The following is an 18037-nucleotide window of genomic DNA, read 5'->3' on the forward strand; positions in this document are numbered from 1 at the left end:
GTTTATCCTCTCTATGGTATTTTTTGGTTGTTGTTCGTTTCTGCTCTTATGGCAGTTAAACTTCTTCCAGAAGATTTGATTTATTTTGTTTTAATTTTTAATTATATTAAATTAATTTCCTAAGATAGATGGCCTGCTCAACCATATTTTAACTTTCAGTTTTCCTAACATGTAGATTTGTAGGCTATGGATTTCTCTAAAAGGACTGCTTTAGCAGCACCCTAGGTTTTATAGGTGACATTTTCATCACTGTTCAAAGTTCAAAGTTTCTACTTTCAAACCTTTCTTTTCTCTCTCTCTCTCTCTCTTTTTTTTTTTAGATTTTATTTATTTATTTGAGAGAGTAAGAGAGCATGTGCATACAAGCAGGGGGACATTAGGCAGAGGGAGAGGGAGAAGCAGATGCCCCACTGAGCAGGGAGCCTGATGCAGGGCTTGGTCCTCAAACCCTGGGATCATGACCAGAGCCGAAGGCAGATGCCTAACGGACCGAGCTAACCAGGTGCCCTTACTTTCAAACATTTCTACTTCTTTTATCTATTTAGAAATGTATTTTTCAATTTTCAAATGTGAGTTTCTCCTAGTTCTTCTAATATTAGTAATTCCCAGTTTATATGCATTGTTTTGCATGGTGTTGTATTTTCAGATTTCTTGAAACCTGCTATCTGAGTACAGGTAAATTCAATGTGAAAGTTCCAAGTGTACTTTGAGGTAATGCTTATTCTACTTCTCTGGGTTTAGATCCCTATATTAATATGATAAGCCACATTGGTTAGTCATTTTTTCAAATATTTTCTAACTTTATTGATATGTTTAGTCTGCATTTTTTTCTGAGGTACTGAAAAGTGTGTTAAAAATCTCTCATGCCTGTACCGTGGGCATTAAGGGGACACAAAATCTTGTAACAATAGGAGACTCGAACTGGACACATAGTGAATCAGTCCTTTTCTCAGGAAGAACATTGTGGCAAGTCTCAATTAGCACATCATAACAGCCCTATTTTCTAGGAATTGCCGTTCTAATTCATTCTGCCCACTTTATATTGGGATCTTAAAACTGATGGGATTTGATGTGGGATTCAGGAGCGAATGGTCAAGAAAGAATTCTTAAGACATTTGTGGTGCAAAAAAGATGGTTTTATTAAAGCATGGGGATAGGATCCATGGGCAGAAAGAGCTGTACTAGGAATGTGAGGAGTGATTGATTATATAATTTTAAGTTGGGAGAGGTAGAGACAAAGGAGGTTTCCAAAGGGATTTTAATATGTTAAAGAAGACTTACTGTGGTAGGAATTCTCTGCCTTTAGTGACCACAATTCTTGGTCATGCCACTATGAAGAATGAAGAGGTAGACCAGAGGAAGAATGGTGGACAGTGAAGCAAAGTTTATTGAGCAAAGCTCCTGGAGAGAGAGGGGACCTGAGTTTCTAAGTTTGGGGGGCTTTATGAGCGCATCTGCAGAACCCTCTTAAGCCATCAAGGTGTGCTGGTTGTGCCAATTAGGACTTTGGTCATGTATCTGGGCACCTATAGGTTAATGTGTACGTGATGATGGTCTTTTTTTGGTTGACATCTGTGGTCTATGCTTTGTGGTTCATTGTTTTATTTTAGGGTATTTTGCAGAAGTCATTTCCGCAAAGTCTGCAAAAACAGAATGTCAGTACAGCCCTGTCTAAGCTACAAAACAGGATGCTAGTGCTGTTTTATTTTAACTGTCCTGACTATTTTCTTGTTGGGGATCTGGGCTCTGACCACATAACTGCAACTAACTCCTAACATTACAGGATCCTAGAAGTCTGACTATTGTCAAGCTAAGGTTGAGTTTTGCCACTAGCAAAGCATTGCATTAAGACTGTTAGGAGTTCCTGGAGGTCTCAAGTGTTTGTCAGTGGGCTGTAAGTTATAAGGAAATTTAATTCCATCCACATTTCCTTTTGCCTTTGTTCTCCATATCAAAAACTACACCCTTTGTTTTAACAAGACTCCTTTGAAGCATTTGCCCTAATGAGAATATAGAAAGTGGGAAACTTTTTCAACCAACATTTTCCAGTTATTGATCAAGTGCCAGACATGGAAATGGGAGCTAAGATTACAATGGTAAAGATCAAGTGGTCCTTGGTGGCGAGGCATCGTCAGAAAGACAGAATCAATGGGTAATTGAAATTTCCAAAATCATGCTGCAGGTTCAATGAGAGTGCAAAGGAGAGCCACCCTACTCAGTTTTGTGGGTTCAGGAAATCCAAGACTTCAAGGAGAATCCAGTCTGCAAAATAAAGGTGAAGATCAGTAAGAGAGGTTGTTTGAAGAAGTCCAAGTACTATACACAGGTATCTAGAAAAAAGGGGTAACCTGTGCAACTGGAAGTAGTTCATTATACCAATAGTATAGTGTGCAAATATTAGTCAGCTGAAAGGGAAGTCCCCAAAACACCAAAGATACACTGAAGTCCCACTCTCTAACACCTTAACCTGTAAATTGCAGCTGAAAAGTAAAAGATACCAGTTGGAATTTCAGAATCAAATCATACTTTATATCTTATTTTTCAAAGAATTGGAAGAAGTATAAGTCAACTCCATAATACAAACAGGATTAGAATATATGTGTTTGTTTTTTTTTTCCCGGTATCAGATCTCACCATCAGACCTCTCTTTTGAACTGACTGATGCTTTCCTAAGAATGCAAAATTCCCTGTTATCACCATAACCATCACCCTTGTTTTTTCCTTTCTTATCCTTCTGAACAAGAATTGCATACTCCTTATAAAATTTCCAAACATATAAAGTTTTATACAAAAAAAAATAAGTATTCCTCTCACTCCTGATCTCAGAAACCTAGCTTCCCCTAGAAGGAACCAACATTGCCAGCTCATCATGTTCTATCAGAGATCATCTAAGTGTATACATAAAGTATATGTAAGTGCCAACTTTTGGCAAAAATAGTGCAGTATTCCTATTGGTTTGTACCCTACTTTTCCCACATTATAGTATAGCTAGTAAATTGTTCTGTGTCATTATAAATAGTGCTCTGTTTCTCAATTTTCTGACTATATGATATTCCATTGTGTAAGGGTGCTAAAACTTATATTACCACTCCTATATGGATGGATGTGTAAGTAGGTCCAGTCTTGAAAGTTACAATCAGGGCTGCAGTGGACATCTTATAAATACATAATTTTTCTGACTGCGTGTATGAGAGAGAGGGTGTATGCATGCCTTAAAAACTGAATTTGTGGGGCCAAATGGACATTGGTTAAAACTTCAGAACTGTTAGACACAGTTTGCAATAGATATTAAACAATTTGGGCTCCCATGCAAGGACATGTTTTCTGAAACACTGGAAACACAATTTGATAGCATATGAGTGAGATACTACATTTCATAGTTCACTTATTTTGAGTTACTTGAACATCTTTTCTATAAGCTATCTACTCAGAGTTTGCCTATTTTTATTGACTTGTGGCTCTTAATGATATACAACTTATAAAATCAGTTCTTTCCTCTGATATAAATCAAGGCTGTCTTCAGAACATTTTGGCTTCTGAATTATCTTTAGGTTCTTTTTCACCACAACAAATTTATTTTTTATGTAGTTTTGTCAGTACTTTTATGTCTTCAGGTTTTATGACATTTAAAAATAAATTTGATGTTCCAAGACAATTTTATAAATTATTTGACATTTACTGATCTTATGCAGCTTTCCAATGTTCACTCTGAGGTCAAGCTGAAATTTACTTCGTGCAAAATTTACAATAGTTCTAATCATGGTTTCATTCTGCACTGCTGTCTGGTTATTTGAAAACAGGCATTGTATATACTTCATACTTTCCCACTAATTTGAAGTAATGCTTTTCACATGCACGTAAGTCCTATATGTGGTGGGGTTCTATTTTTGGACTACACAATGTGTTCTGCTGTTATGCCTTTATGCCCAGTTGACACACACTGTGCTAATTACCACAGTTCTATAAATTTTATCGTACCTCTTCTGAATTGCCTTGACTTTTTAAAATTTTTTTTATTTTTTATAAACATATAATATATTTTTATCCCCAGGGTACAGGTCTGTGAATCGCCAGGTTTACACACTTCACAGCATTCACCAAAGCACATACCCTCCCCAATGTCCATAACCCCACCCCCCTTCTCCCAACCCCCCTCCCCCCAGCAGCCCTCTGTTTTGTGAGATTAAGAGTCACTTATGGTTTGTCTCCCTCCCTATCCCATCTTGTTTCATGGATTCTTCTCCTACCCACTTAAGCCCCCATGTTGCATCACCACTTCCTCATATCAGGGAAATCATATGGTAGTTGTCTTTCTCCGCTTGACTTATTTCGCTAAGCATGATACTCTCTAGTTCCATCCATGTCGGCGCAAATTTGTCTTGACTTTTTAAATTATTTTTTGATCAGCTCCATTTATATTTTACAATTAGCCTTTCTGAAATTTTAATTCAGAACACACGCGATTTATAAGTCAACTGAGGGAGAACTGATCTGCCTATGGAACCAGCCTGTCCTACTCAAGAACACAGTATGGGTTGTCTTTCGTGTAGTGATTAATGTGCGACTTTCAGAAGCATTTTTTGATATAGTCTAATATGTTTCTTTTTCAGGATATTACAGATTTGACCTTCTCTTTGTCTTCAAATCTGTTATTTCCATGTCCATGGAATATGAATGAATCAACTATCCAACCACATTGACTATATCTTTTGTTTGCTAAGCATTGATGCCCTGTAGTAGGTATTTTGTATTTTTCTATTAAAATTTTGCTAAGAAACAGAAAAGGTACATATATGTATAAATAAGCCATATCAAAAAGCTGTTATGAAAACTTGTAAAAATTACCTGTAATTATCCACTAGAGAAAAACTTGGCAAGTCGTGAAGTCAACTCTTGTATCAGGTCACAAATTTTAGACCACCATGAGTGCTCTGACCTGTTTTCTTCCTTATCATTTGCTGTATTCTCTGAAGTGCAGTCATTTTTATCATTTTGCTTCTTTTCAGTCAGCACTTCAATTTGGGCCTAAAAAGCATGTGATTTAGTCATAAAAGGAAAGCACTCAAAAACTCCAAACTTTCAGGAATAATATCTTATATTAATAATTTACAAAATTATCTACATTTTCCTTTTTAATGTAGTCTCTCTTATTAGATAATTTACAACAGGGCTATCTCCTGGTTTAGGGCTGGGAAATGAGAAGAAGCATAGTAAAACCTTGTTTATAGTCATCCATCACTAGGGTTTTACAAGGTGCAAAACAGGCCTAAGGACATTTGTTGTGAGATCTTCTAGCTAAAATTAAACTGCTTAGGAGAGAGCCTTTGACCAGCATGTCACAAATGCTCACCCACATCTTAGAAATAATGGGACCTTCTAAGCTGGTTTAGAAATCTGATACAAACACTTCCAGATAAGAGAAGAGAGAATAATTCCCTCTGTGCTGTGTGCTGACTTGGGCAGGCCATCCTCCCCTGGAGACAGCTCTAGGTTAGGAGCTGTCGGTCCCCCCAAGTCTGTACTTAGCTGATAGCTTTAGGTCAGCAAGGATCTATCTTAGTGTCACTGGGTGAGTAGGGTGCCTGAAAACTGGCAGTAATCTTGGGAAAGTGAACCAATTGCTGCTTCTATTACACACACCCGGTTAGGACATCTATGCAATAAACCTGGGGATCCCATTTAATATTGCTCCATGAGCTCATCCAGGAATCCCCTAGAACAGCAGCATCTTCTGTAAATGCTTGGAGCTACCAAGTTCTTACTGGATTCTCTGGAAACTCAATGTGAACCCAGTTCAAGTGCCTGGACACAAGCCATGACAAGTTCAGGGCGTGTAGTGAATCAGATGCTATAAATGACAGTGGTGCTTCTCTCTCTGACTTCTCTGTGACTTTCACCACTCCCTTCTTGGGGCTTCCAGGCTTTGTTCTGCAGTCTCTGCTGGGTCCCAGGCCGGGCTTACCTCAAGCCTCTGAATCTTCTCATCCCGCTTTCTCAGAAGGTTTTCTGTCTCAATCATCATCTCTGCTTTCAGTTGGATTATGGATTTATTGAACATTATTTCTAGAAGCTTTATCTTTTGCTGCATCTCTTTACACCTTTCCTCAAGAAGCTGTTTTTCCCGCTCTGCTGTCTCTCTTTTGGCCCGCTCCTCTGCTCCAGGAAGATTTTCATTCCGAGAGGAAAGATGACAGAGGTTAAGCCTGAGAGCTACAGCCCCCTGTCCCATAACACCCCACTCTCTCAGACACCAAACTGTCTTTAAAGTGCAGAGGGCAATGTCTGAAATCGCCTGGTGACCACACCTGGAGGGCAGGTTGGAGAAGGTGGTGGGAAAGACCCTGACCGCCTGGCTGTTGAGCAACCACACCCTGCCTTGTTATTTTCAGATTTGAGGAGCGTGCATTCCACAGAAGGCGAGGAAACGCCTTCCTTCAGGAAGATCTTCCTGTTGGGCAGTGCTCCAAGGACACATGGGAGCCTCCCGCCCCATCATGAGCTAAGCTCTCCCCCTACCTGCTAAGGCTCTTTGTGTATCACGGAGAAGCTCATCTTTCTTCTTACAGATTTCCTCTAGTTCTATCTTCATCTGTAGCAATTCCTGGGGACCAAAAATGGCAAAGACATGTCAGGCAGGTCAAACCTGAACTTCCATTGAAATATTCTGAGAGAGTCAATTATCATATGGTTTCACTCATTTGTGGAGCATAACCAATAGCATGGAGGACAAGGGACGTTAGAGAGTAGTAGGGAATTTGGGTAAATTGGAAGGGGAGGTGAACCATGAGAGACTATGGACTCTGAAAAACAGTCTGAGGGGTTTGAAGTGGCGGGGGGGTGGGAGGTTGGGGTACCAGGTGGTGGGTATTATAGAGGGCACAGCTTGCATGGAGCACTGGGTGTGGTGAAAAAATAATGAATACTGTTTTTCTGAAAATAAATAAATTGGGGAAAAAAAAAAAAAAAGAAATATTCTGAGAAAAAAACCAAGTAACATTCCTTATTTGCTTCTCCAACAAATAGAATGTTCTAAGATTCTGGTTATCTCACTAACCCCTCCAGCCTCCAGAAGAATGTGCAGTTTTATAAACACAATCTTGGGTGCTTTCCTTCTCCTCCAAACTCAGATACCTTATCTGAAGCAATGTCAGTACACACTCCTTGACTGAATGTTGGCAGTTTTCGGTATTCAGAATCCTGCTCTTTTTTTTTTTTTCTGTTTGTGGCTTCTCTAGTAACCTCCCACCCTGGATAGTGTGTACAAGTCTTTTGAAATTTATGTCACACTCCTCTTCCAGGAAGATTTCCTAGACTACTTAACCCATATAAAAGAAGACATTGTATATTTTCATTTGTTTACTTTTGTCAATAAATGCATGAATTTATGGTATGTAAATTACTGTTTTTTTTAACTTAAATTCAATTAGCCAACATCTAAGTACCTCATTAGTTTTTGATGTAGTGTTCAATGATTCATTACTTGCATATAACACTCATTGAATCACTGTTAAACTTGAGTTACTATCATCTCAGAGAGAAATACTCCATTAAGACCATTGGTAAGTTTCTGAACTCCCTGAGCCTTCCTTGTGACATGTTGAGTCTTCATTATATAATCTTGATGGTTCCTTGCAGCTGTAATGTCCTGTGACCTACAAGGCATGGTTAACAGTAATACAACAGGAAGCAAAATAAAAATAAAGAATGATATGGTAACAATCTTCTCAGAGAAACTTGGGTTGCTGAAAATGGGAGAGAGTACACAGAAAAAGCAGCAAGCTCAAAATAATGTAAGCATGTTCCAAGCACATAGGGAAGCTGCCAATATTCATTCAAGGAGGCCATCTGTGTGTCTATACTGACTTTACTTTGGACGTGTCTGAGTTTGGAGGAGAAGCAGATAAAATAGAGTAATAGTGTCCTTTATAACTCTCTCACTCAGAAGAATCAGAATCCTTCCACCATGAAGGCTAGCTAATTTATGGCCAGTCAGTTAGCTTCTAGGTAGAGGGGGTAACATGGAGAATCAAGTATTAAGACCAAGTACCAGGTACTGGTTCTGTAGCTCGTTATCCTGGGAGGGCTGCAGTGTGGGGGCTGCCTCCCCATCCAGGTGCGGGAGTGCCAGGACCATTTCTGTGGGAATCACTGAGTTCTCACACTAGGACAGGGGTATCCCACGTCGTCCAGACAAGAAACTGCTCCACTGTGGAAGGCATCCGTAAAGGTCACCGTCAGAATCCCCAGCCCTGTATGAGGCAAGAAATTGAGGGGACCAGTGGGATCCAAAATCAGAAACTATAATTCTAAAATGATTTTTTAAAGACCCTAATCAGTTTGAAACTTTTCATCAGTCACTCTCATCCTACTAAATCAGTTTTCTTTCCAATCACTGCAGTTAAAAATGCTAAGTATCTGAGGGGTTTGAAGTGGCGGGGGGGTGGGAGGTTGGGGTACCAGGTGGTGGGTATTATAGAGGGCACGGCTTGCATGGAGCACTGGGTGTGGTGAAAAAATAATGAATACTGTTTTTCTGAAAATAAATAAATTGGAAAAAAAAGATAAAAAAAAGCTAAGTATCTTCCTTCAGTTATCATGCTCTGGTATCTTTTGGATATCTTTGATATCTCTCCCAATGAAGCATATTAAGAACACAATTGAAAATCATACAACTCAATAACAACAACAGCAAAAACAATTGATTAGAAAATCAGTAGAGGAACTAAACAGACATTTTCCCAAAGAGGACACCAAATGACCAACAGTATATGCAAAGATATTTAACATCACTAATCATCAAGGAAATCTGGGATGTCTTAAAACCACAATGGGAGATCACCTCATACCTGTTCAAACGGCTATTATCAAGAAGAGAAGAGATAATTATTAGCAAGGATGTGGAGATAAGAGAACCCTTGTATATGGATAATAGGAATATACATCGTAAATTGGTCCAGCTACCATGGAAAACAGTATGGAGGCTGCATAAAATCAAAAATAGGAACTAACATATAATCCAGCAATCCCACTTGGGGGTATTTATCCAAAAGAATTGGAATCAGGATCTCAAGGAGATATCTGCACTCTTGTGTTATTGCCACATAACTGACAATAGGAAACAAACCAAGTGTCCATCAATAGATGAATGGATAAAGAAGTTGTGTACATATATACAATAGAATATTATTCAGGCATGAGAAATAAGGAAATGCTGCTTTTTGTGACAATATGTATGGACCTTGAGGGCATAATGTCAAGTGAGATAAGTCAAATACTATATGATATTACTTATATGTGGAATATAAAAAAGAAAACACTGGGGGCACCTGGGTGGCTCAGTTGGTTAAGCATCTGCCTTTGGCTTAGGTCATGATCCCAGGGTCCTGGGATTGAGTCCTACATCTGGCTCTTTGCTCAGCGGGGAGACTGCTCCTTCCTCTGCCTGCCATTCTCTCTCTCTCCCCCTCTCTCCAACAAATAAATAAATAAAGTCTTTTTAAAAAAATGAACTCCATAAAAACAGTAGAATGGTGGTTATGGGGGGCTAGGAGTTGGGGAATTTGAAGGTTAGTGGTTTATAAGGGTATAAACTTGCAACCAGTAAATAAATAAGGCTGGAGGTGCATGGCATAATGATTAAAGACAACAATACCACATTATAAACTTCAAAATTGTTAAGAGACTAGATATTATTAAACTAGATCTTATTGTCAACACATACACACAAATATGATAATTAAGTGACATGATAGAGATGTTAGCTAAGGCTAAGGTGGTAATCATATTGTCATATGTAAATGTACCAAAGCAACATGTTTTATACCCTAAAACTTACATGGTGTTCTATCAATAAAAATAAAAATAGATAAGAGGTGAATAGTTGAGGCAGGTAAATGAGATTATATTTATTCCTATTAAAATTCCACCTATTGGAGGCGTAGGTAGCTCAGCTGGTTAAGCATCTGACCCTTGGTTTTGGATCTGGTCATGATTACAGGGTTGTGGGATCAAGCCCTCATGTCAGGCTCTGCAGTGGGCATGGAGCCTGCTTAAGACTCTTTCCTTTCTTCTCCCTCTAACCCACCCCACTTGTGCATGTACCCTCTTTCTCTCAAAAAAAAAAAAATTAAAAAAAAATGTCCAACATACTTTAAGGAACCAAGTGTTTGAAATTTTGTTTTCTCTGGTATATATAAATATAAATATATATATATATAATTAATATATATTAATATATTATATATTTATATATGCTTTGAGAGGAGTGTTTATCATACAGGATGTTTCTTCAGATGCAGTGGAAACTTGCAAGCCCAGAAGAGTGAGTCTCACAGTAAAATAAGACCGCAAAGTCATTCTCTTGCCTCAGAGTTATTCAAAGGATGCATACATTAGCACTTCTGTACTTCTCTATAGCCCAGAATGCACTGGAATTCTCCAAATTCCTGATGAAGCTAGGGATGAAACCCTGGGTATCACCAGTCTGCAATGTTTTGCCCTCATTGATATTTACAAGAACCTGCAAAATAGGCTTATGATACCCACTTTGCAAATGAGCTCAGTGGGGCTCAGAAAGTCTAAGGAAGGTATTTTTCCAAAGCACATGTGAATAAATGGTAGATCCATGATCAGAAACCTGGAAGGTCTATTTTACTATTCTATGTTTCGCACTTAATTACCTGACAAGACAGTTTTCCTCAAAAACGTTGGTTACGCATGCTTGATGACAGTAACCTCTAGAGGATTTCTGTTGACTCTCCTATCCCCAAAACACCGTCTCTAGTGTATTATTATTCTGATCTACTGGGCTCCTCTTGTTTCTGCAGCATCAGGTTGTCATCCCACAAACCACTCAGCAGTTTCCAGACCTGGATCTCTTCTGTCACAGCTAGTGCTTGCCAGGGCCTGCAGCTCACTTCCAGTTTAGGGAAGATATCTTTCCATACTTTTATTCCTTGATCTTCAGTCCCATTTGTTGTAGCTATTCCCCCCGACCCCTCAACACATTGGTTGAACTTCTATTATGTGCTGCACGTTGTGCTTGTGTGCTTGGAGAAAAAGAAAAGCTGTGGCTCCTGTCCTCTGAGTGATACTAAGGTAAATGTATTGCTTAGGATTAGGTTCAGCTGTGATAATTAGAAAAAAAAATCTCCTAAACAATTTACATTGATTTCTCCCTCATGAATTTCGGGGTCAGTAATGTAGAGATGGTATGTGCTTTTTGTTTCATAAGGTTTGAGGCTTCAGAACCTTTTTGTCATATGCTCTGTCATCTATAAGGGGTGGCCCATGGTGTGACGATGAGCTGTCATATTTGTATTTTAAGCCAGGAATGGACAAGGGGAAGAAGATAGGCCTCTCCTTTCCTGACTCTCCATGTCGACATAAACCAAATTGCTTCTTAGATTCATCTGTATTCCCATACGCAACCATAGGAGAGGCTGGAATTAGCATCATTATTCTGGGAAACTATGTGCATGGCAAATTAGCAGGAGCCCCATTAGTACTGGAGAAAGGAATAATAGAGATTAAGGAGAGAGTTAATAGTGTTTCCTGGTAACCTTCTCAAACTAGGAAGACGGCAGACAAGACAAGGATGATACTCTACTGTTTCTCATCATTGTAATTATGACCACTAAATCTAAGCTTGAGGAGAAATGTGTCATATCTGTTCTGTTCTCTTCTTGGTCCCCATGTTGGGCACATAGTAGATTTGTGAAACTGAAATAATCCTGAGGAAAGAGATATAGGTGAGTGATGGGGGTTAATTGAATTACGTGTAGAGATGACTTAATTCAACTTACGAATACAGAAGAAGAAAAGCCTTGGGGAACCTTAAAAGGTGGGAGTCCTGGGAGAGCATGGGGTTTCCGAGGCAATGCAGACAGAGTGAGCATCCAGAAGCAGGGAGAGGTTAGCTACATTAAATACCCAGAGAATTCCCCACAAGTATTAGTAGGATGGCCAGGGATGTCCTTACTGAGCACAGACTTACTGGAGTGATGGAAATAGGGGAGAGGAAGGAGCAGCCATGGGGGAATGAAGTAGATCCAAAGAAGGAAGAAGAAGAATTTCTGGATCCCAAGATAGAGGTGTGAGTATTTAGTGGAGAAGAGTTATGGCCTCTGTTACTTTTTCCCCCCAATAATAATCAAAATAAGAATGTAAGTAGAAAAACTTCCATATCTGTTTAGAAAAAGAATGCAAATATCACAAAATATCACCACAGGTTAAATTTAAGTGAAAGGTATGTCAGATTTCTTAAGCTTCGTCTGTAATTCAGATTTGTTTTTAATACGTAGACTTTTTGAATACGTAGATTTTAGAGCAAGAATATGTAAACAACATTAAGTAGAAATCTCAAATATAAGGTTTTTTTTTTTTTAAGATTTATTTATTTATTTGACAGACAGAGATCACAAGCAGGCAGAGAGGCAGGCAGAGGGAGAAGGAGGGGAAGCAGGCTCTCTGCTGAGCAGAGCCCTGATGCGGGGCTCGATCCCAGGACCCTGGGATCATGACCTGAGCCGAAGACAGAGGCTTTAACCCACTGAGCCACCCAGGCGCCCCACAAATATAAGGTTTTATATCTTCTATATTTAGATCTATCAATTGCGTTCCTCTTCTCAGTTTCCATTTTTATCTCAAAAATTAAAGTGTTTTTTTTTTTAAAGATTTTATTTATTTATTTGACAGAGATCACAAATAGGCAGAAACGCAGGCAGAGAGAGAGGAGGAAGCAGCCTCCCTGCCAAGCAGAGAGCCAGATGCGGGGCTTGATCCCAGGACCCTGGGATCATGACCTGAGCCGAAGGCAGAGGCTTTAACCCACTGAGCCATCCAGGCGCCCCAGAAATTAAAGTTTTAAGCCCAAACCTAAAGTGCCTCTAAAAGAATGTTTAGAAATGAACATACCTGCATCTTAGCACTGCTGGTCTGTTCACGAATGAGTTTTCAGCTGTCTCAGAACTCACCCTTTTTCTGTTTCCTCCTCCCGCAGAAGCAGAGAACAGACTGAGAAAGTTGAGAAAGGAAAAGGAAGATGAAATGGAACCTGAAAGTAAAACTACTTTAACTCTTGGTTACATATTGAGAGAAGGCATGCCAGAACCGAGTCACCAGAGCTTGAGGAAGTAGAGGAGGGAGGGAACTCAGAGAATATTAGTCCGAGGGAACTCAGAGAATATTAGTCACTCTGTACTTAGGCCTTACTAAAAGTCACCCTAACCAGCTTTCTTTGTTTTGTCCCCAACTTATCTGTCCACAAATGGACTATTACCAGAGGCCAAGGGCATAAGTGAGTCTAGCTCCAGGATTCCTGAGCAGACCAGGTTCGGCCAGTTGCCATTGACAAAACCCAAAAGCAGAGAGACCAGTGATGGTGCAACAAGAAAGAGATTTATTCCAGGGAAGCCAAGCGGAGGTAGAGGACTAGTGTCCGAAGACTGTCTTCAAAGTCTAGAAAACTTCCAGGTTTGTATAAGGAAAGAGTGGGACAGAGGTCAGTGGGTACATGCAGGTGGGCAGTCAAGGTCAGGTCATTGTCTTGGGGCCAATCACGCAGGGTCTTACTGGTCTTAAGGGAACTTAATCAGTTAGAAAGTACAGACTGGTGTCCAAATATAGGTAGTTTTGGTAATTCCCCAAACTGGGTCCTCTTTCAGGACTACGATGTAAGTAAGGTATGCATTCTGTTGTACTTTTATGTCTTCGAATTCATGGAGCTTCTTGAATGAGTCGATTAATATTTTTCACAAATCATGCATGTTTCTGGTTATTTTTTCATATGTTTTATGTCATACTTCCTGCCTTGAGTCAATAGATACACATCCTTTGTCGACACCTGGTTTCAGAAGGCATTATTCCTGCATACGCAAGGCCTCATTCACATTCAGCTAGGTGAATGTAGGAAAGAGTGAAGCAAGGAGAGTAAATAAACAGATCTGAGGACGTGTTATGGAGCCACTCTGAGTCTCTGGGGCTCAGTCCTGCCAGGGTACTGTGAGTGGAATTCAAGGAGTATTAGAGAATGCCTCATTGCATAATGTGTCTGATGAAGGGAGAGCCATCAGTATAATAGAGGTTGGTGATAAGGGACTTAAGCCACCTGCTTATGTAACTTTGTTTTGTCCTATAGCCACCCAAATAAACTTGAGATTTGGATGGTCTAACCATGTGTAGCTCATTATGAAAAGTTCTACTCTTGGGGCGCCTGGATGACTCAGTGGGTTAAAGCCTCTGCCTTCAGCTCAGGTCATGATCTCAGGGTCCTGGGATCAAGCCCCACATCGGGCTCTCTGCTCAGCGGGGAGCCTGCTTTCTCCTCTCTCTCTGCCTGCCTCTCTGTCTGTCAAATAAATAAATAAAATCTTTTTTTTTAAAAAAAAGAAAAGTTCTACTCTTGTAGTGACTTGATATATTGAAGTCAGGAGCTCAGTCTCAACAACAACCTCAAAGTAGCTTTCCAAATAGCGAGTAACCTTCTGACGCATAAGGTTTGACCTTGTCCTGAGATAATAATAGCTCTGCTGAGACTGTTAGGATTGCAAGATACCTCTCCTTCCTCATGCTCCCTTTGTCACCACCATGTCTCCCCTGGCCACATCAAGGTAACCGCTGTCCTGCTTTGACCCTTGATACAGCTGGATCCCTAAAGTGTGTATTCTGTAATATCTGATGTATTGTATTCAATACTATGCATGTGAGATTTGTCCATATTTCTGTGTATAGCTATAGATTGTTTATTTTCTATGATGTATAGTAGTCAATAGTATACTATTGAATATAGTATACATATTGAATATAGTATACAATAGTATACTATAGAACTTGTTTATCCAATCATTTATTGACAGACTATTTGACAGTTTCTCATTTCTTGGCTGTTATGAAAAGGGCTGCTATAAACATTCTTGCATTCATCTTCTAGATCACATATCTGCACAATCTCCTTGTGTCTATACCTACGAGTGGATTGTTGAAGTGCATGTGTTCTGCTCACAGATTTGACAGAGTCCAACAGTCTCATAGTTGTACAAATTTATGTTTGCACCAACACTGTAGAGCATTCCAGGTGCTGTTCAAGCTCATCAGACCTCAGTAAGGTCTGCCTCTGCTTCATCTGGTAGATGAGTAGTAGTGGTTTGCATTGCGGTTTTAATAACTCATGAAATGAGGTGTCTTTTCTTATGTTTTTAACTTTTGGGATAGTCACTTTTGTTATTTTTTGTATCAAAAAACATAGCCTTTTAAAAATATTATGCATGTTTTCAATTGTTTGTGTTTCTATTTGATCTTTGAGTCACACTCAAAGTGTGTGTGTTGTATTCTTGAATAGCTGCTTAGAGTAGATATAAGATTTGTATTTCACAACTGAAACACTTTAGGCAGTTTAGAATTCTTTGGTTTTTTCTGGGACTGTTTTCTAGGTTTGGTAGCATAATTATCTCTGGCTCATCATCCAGGGAATATCTGTTTCAATCTCATGCAAGGAACTTGTGTGCAAGACACTCTTTTGACACATGAGACAAAATAACAAACATGAATCTTTCTGAGATTATGAAAGGACCTTCCTTCCTCTTCCTGAGACCACACTTTCAGAGCTCTCCTTCACAAACTAGGTTGTGATGGACTTATTTACTCTAGTAAGGACACCTATTATGCCAGAATCTCATTTATCACTCAAACATATCTCAAGGCGCATGCTCTCCCAAAAGGGAAGAAGATCAGAGGCTGATTCTCACTGCATTAATGTAATACTTGTAATATTTGAGTGGTTTTCCAGGGCTGAGAATGTGCTCAATCACTTTCTGTTTCCTTACAGCACAATTTTTGCAGTTATTGTGGAGGTGATCTTTTACCTTTGGAGTGTAACACATCAGAGAAAGAGCTGGATATAGCTTCTCTTATAATTCCCACTCCCAAATGCAGGACTATCCCAAAAGCAGGTATAAGTGTAATGGGCTTTACTGAATAGGGGTAGGGGATGTAATTTTTTTACGATTTTGTCTTAATTCCACCTAGTTAACATACAGTATTATATTCGTCTCAGGTATATAATGTAGTGATTCAACACTTCTGTACATCACCAGTGCTCATCATGATAAGTATACTCCTTAATCCCCCTCACTTACTTAATCCAGCCTCCCACCTGCCTCCCTGCTAGTAACCATCCTTTTGTTCTCTCTAGTCAAAAGTCTGTTTCTTGGTTTGTCTCTCCCTTTTTTCCCTTTATTTGTTTTGTTTCCTAAATTCCACATATGAGCAAAATCATATGATATTTGTCTTTCCCTGACTGACTTATTTTGTTTAGCGTAACATTCTCTAGTTCCATCCACGTCATGGCAAATGGCAAGATTTCATTCTTTTTTATTGCTGAATAACATTCCATTGTGTATATGTATACCACATCTTTTTTATCCATTCATCAATCAATGGAAACTTGGGCTCCTTCTATATGTTGGCTATTGTAAATAATGCTGCAATAATCATAGGGGTGCATGTATCCCTTTGGACTAGTGGTTTTGTATTTTGGGGGTAAATATCAGTAGCTTGAGTGCTAGATCATAAGGTAGTTCTATTTTTAATTTTTTGAGGAATCTTCATACTGTTTTCCTGAGTGACTATACCAATTTGCATTCCCATCAACAGTACAAGAAGGTTCATTTTTCTCCACATCCTGGCCAGCAACTGTTGTTTCTTGTGTGCTTTTAATTTTAGCCATTCTGATATCTCATTGTAGTATTTTTTACAAAGATTTATTTATTTATTTCTATTTATTTAAATTTTATTTTAGTTTTTCAGTGTTCCAAGATTCATTGTTTATGCACAACACCCAGTGCTCCATGCAGTACATGCCCTCCTTAATACCCACCACAAGACTCACCCAACCCCCCACCTCCCTCCCAGCCAAAACCCTCAGTTTGTTTCTCAGAGTCCACAGTCTCTCATGCTTCGTGTCCCCCCTCCAATTTTTCCCAACTCATTTCTCCTCTCCATCTCCCAATGTCCTCTTTGTTATTCCTTATGCTCCACAAGTAAGTGAAACCATATGATAATTGACTCTCTCTGCTTCTTTTTTTTTTTTTAAGATTTTATTTATTTATTTGAGAGAGATTTATTGAGAGAGATCACAAGCAGGCAGAGAGAGAGAGAGGAGGAAGCAGGCTCCCTGCTGAGCAGAGAGTCTGATGCGGGGCTCCATCCGAGGACTCGGAGTTCATGACCTGAGCCGAAGGCAGTGGCTTAACCCACTGAGCCACCCAGTCGCCCCTCAAGTCTGCTTCTTGTTACATTAAATTATCCCTAGGAATAATAGCACAGTTGAAAAACCCTACAATATGAATATACTTGATTTTTTTTAATGGACAAGCTGATTAAAACCCTTAATTGAAGCTCAGAGTATCTGCAATTAATTGGAGATCCTTGAAGCCCTGGTCAAAACACTTCCTAAAGTCATACACAAAAAATGTTACACATTTTTGCAACATGCTCAAGTCACTACAGAGCAAATTTGGAAAGTGTCAAAATGAAAAAGAATGTATCTGTGTGGGAATTAAGAAAACAGCTACAATTTCAAAACATCAAAAGTATACATAGTTTTATCAGTTAAAAAGGAATGTTTGTATAGGGAAAATCCCCTGATGGTGAGTAATTCAAATACAGTGTTTGTAAATAAGCATAAAAATATATCAACAACAACTTTATTGATTTCTCCTCTTTTATATTAGATATTGGACATTTGTTCCTTTTCTTTGTTCCTTTATCAAACTTAATAGAATTTTGTTACTTTTCTTAGTTTTTCTCAGTAGCAAAATTCTGGTATGGTTTATCCTCTCTATGGTATTTTTTGGTTGTTGTTCGTTTCTGCTCTTATGGCAGTTAAACTTCTTCCAGAAGATTTGATTTATTTTGTTTTAATTTTTAATTATATTAAATTAATTTCCTAAGATAGATGGCCTGCTCAACCATATTTTAACTTTCAGTTTTCCTAACATGTAGATTTGTAGGCTATGGATTTCTCTAAAAGGACTGCTTT

The 18037-nt window shown here is 39.0% G+C and overlaps 1 protein-coding gene and 1 pseudogene across 1 annotated transcript; one reads left to right on the forward strand and one right to left on the reverse strand.

Moving 5' to 3' along the window:
• Positions 1-18037, forward strand: part of LOC122900172 — a 74331-nt pseudogene that overhangs the window by 31935 nt on the left and 24359 nt on the right.
• On the reverse strand, positions 1115-13071 carry LOC122900171 (guanylate-binding protein 6-like). The gene is made up of 6 exons (XM_044238644.1): positions 12916-13071; positions 8048-8249; positions 6517-6601; positions 5963-6153; positions 4846-5025; positions 1115-2262 (listed from the first exon to the last, which is right to left on the reverse strand). Exons 2-5 carry the CDS (start codon positions 8132-8134, stop codon positions 4852-4854), a joined length of 537 nt encoding a protein of 178 aa, XP_044094579.1. The 5' UTR covers positions 8135-8249; positions 12916-13071; the 3' UTR covers positions 1115-2262; positions 4846-4851.

Source organism: Neovison vison, chromosome 2 (assembly GCF_020171115.1).
Source record: "Neovison vison isolate M4711 chromosome 2, ASM_NN_V1, whole genome shotgun sequence".
NCBI classification, from domain to species: Eukaryota; Metazoa; Chordata; class Mammalia; order Carnivora; family Mustelidae; genus Neogale; species Neogale vison.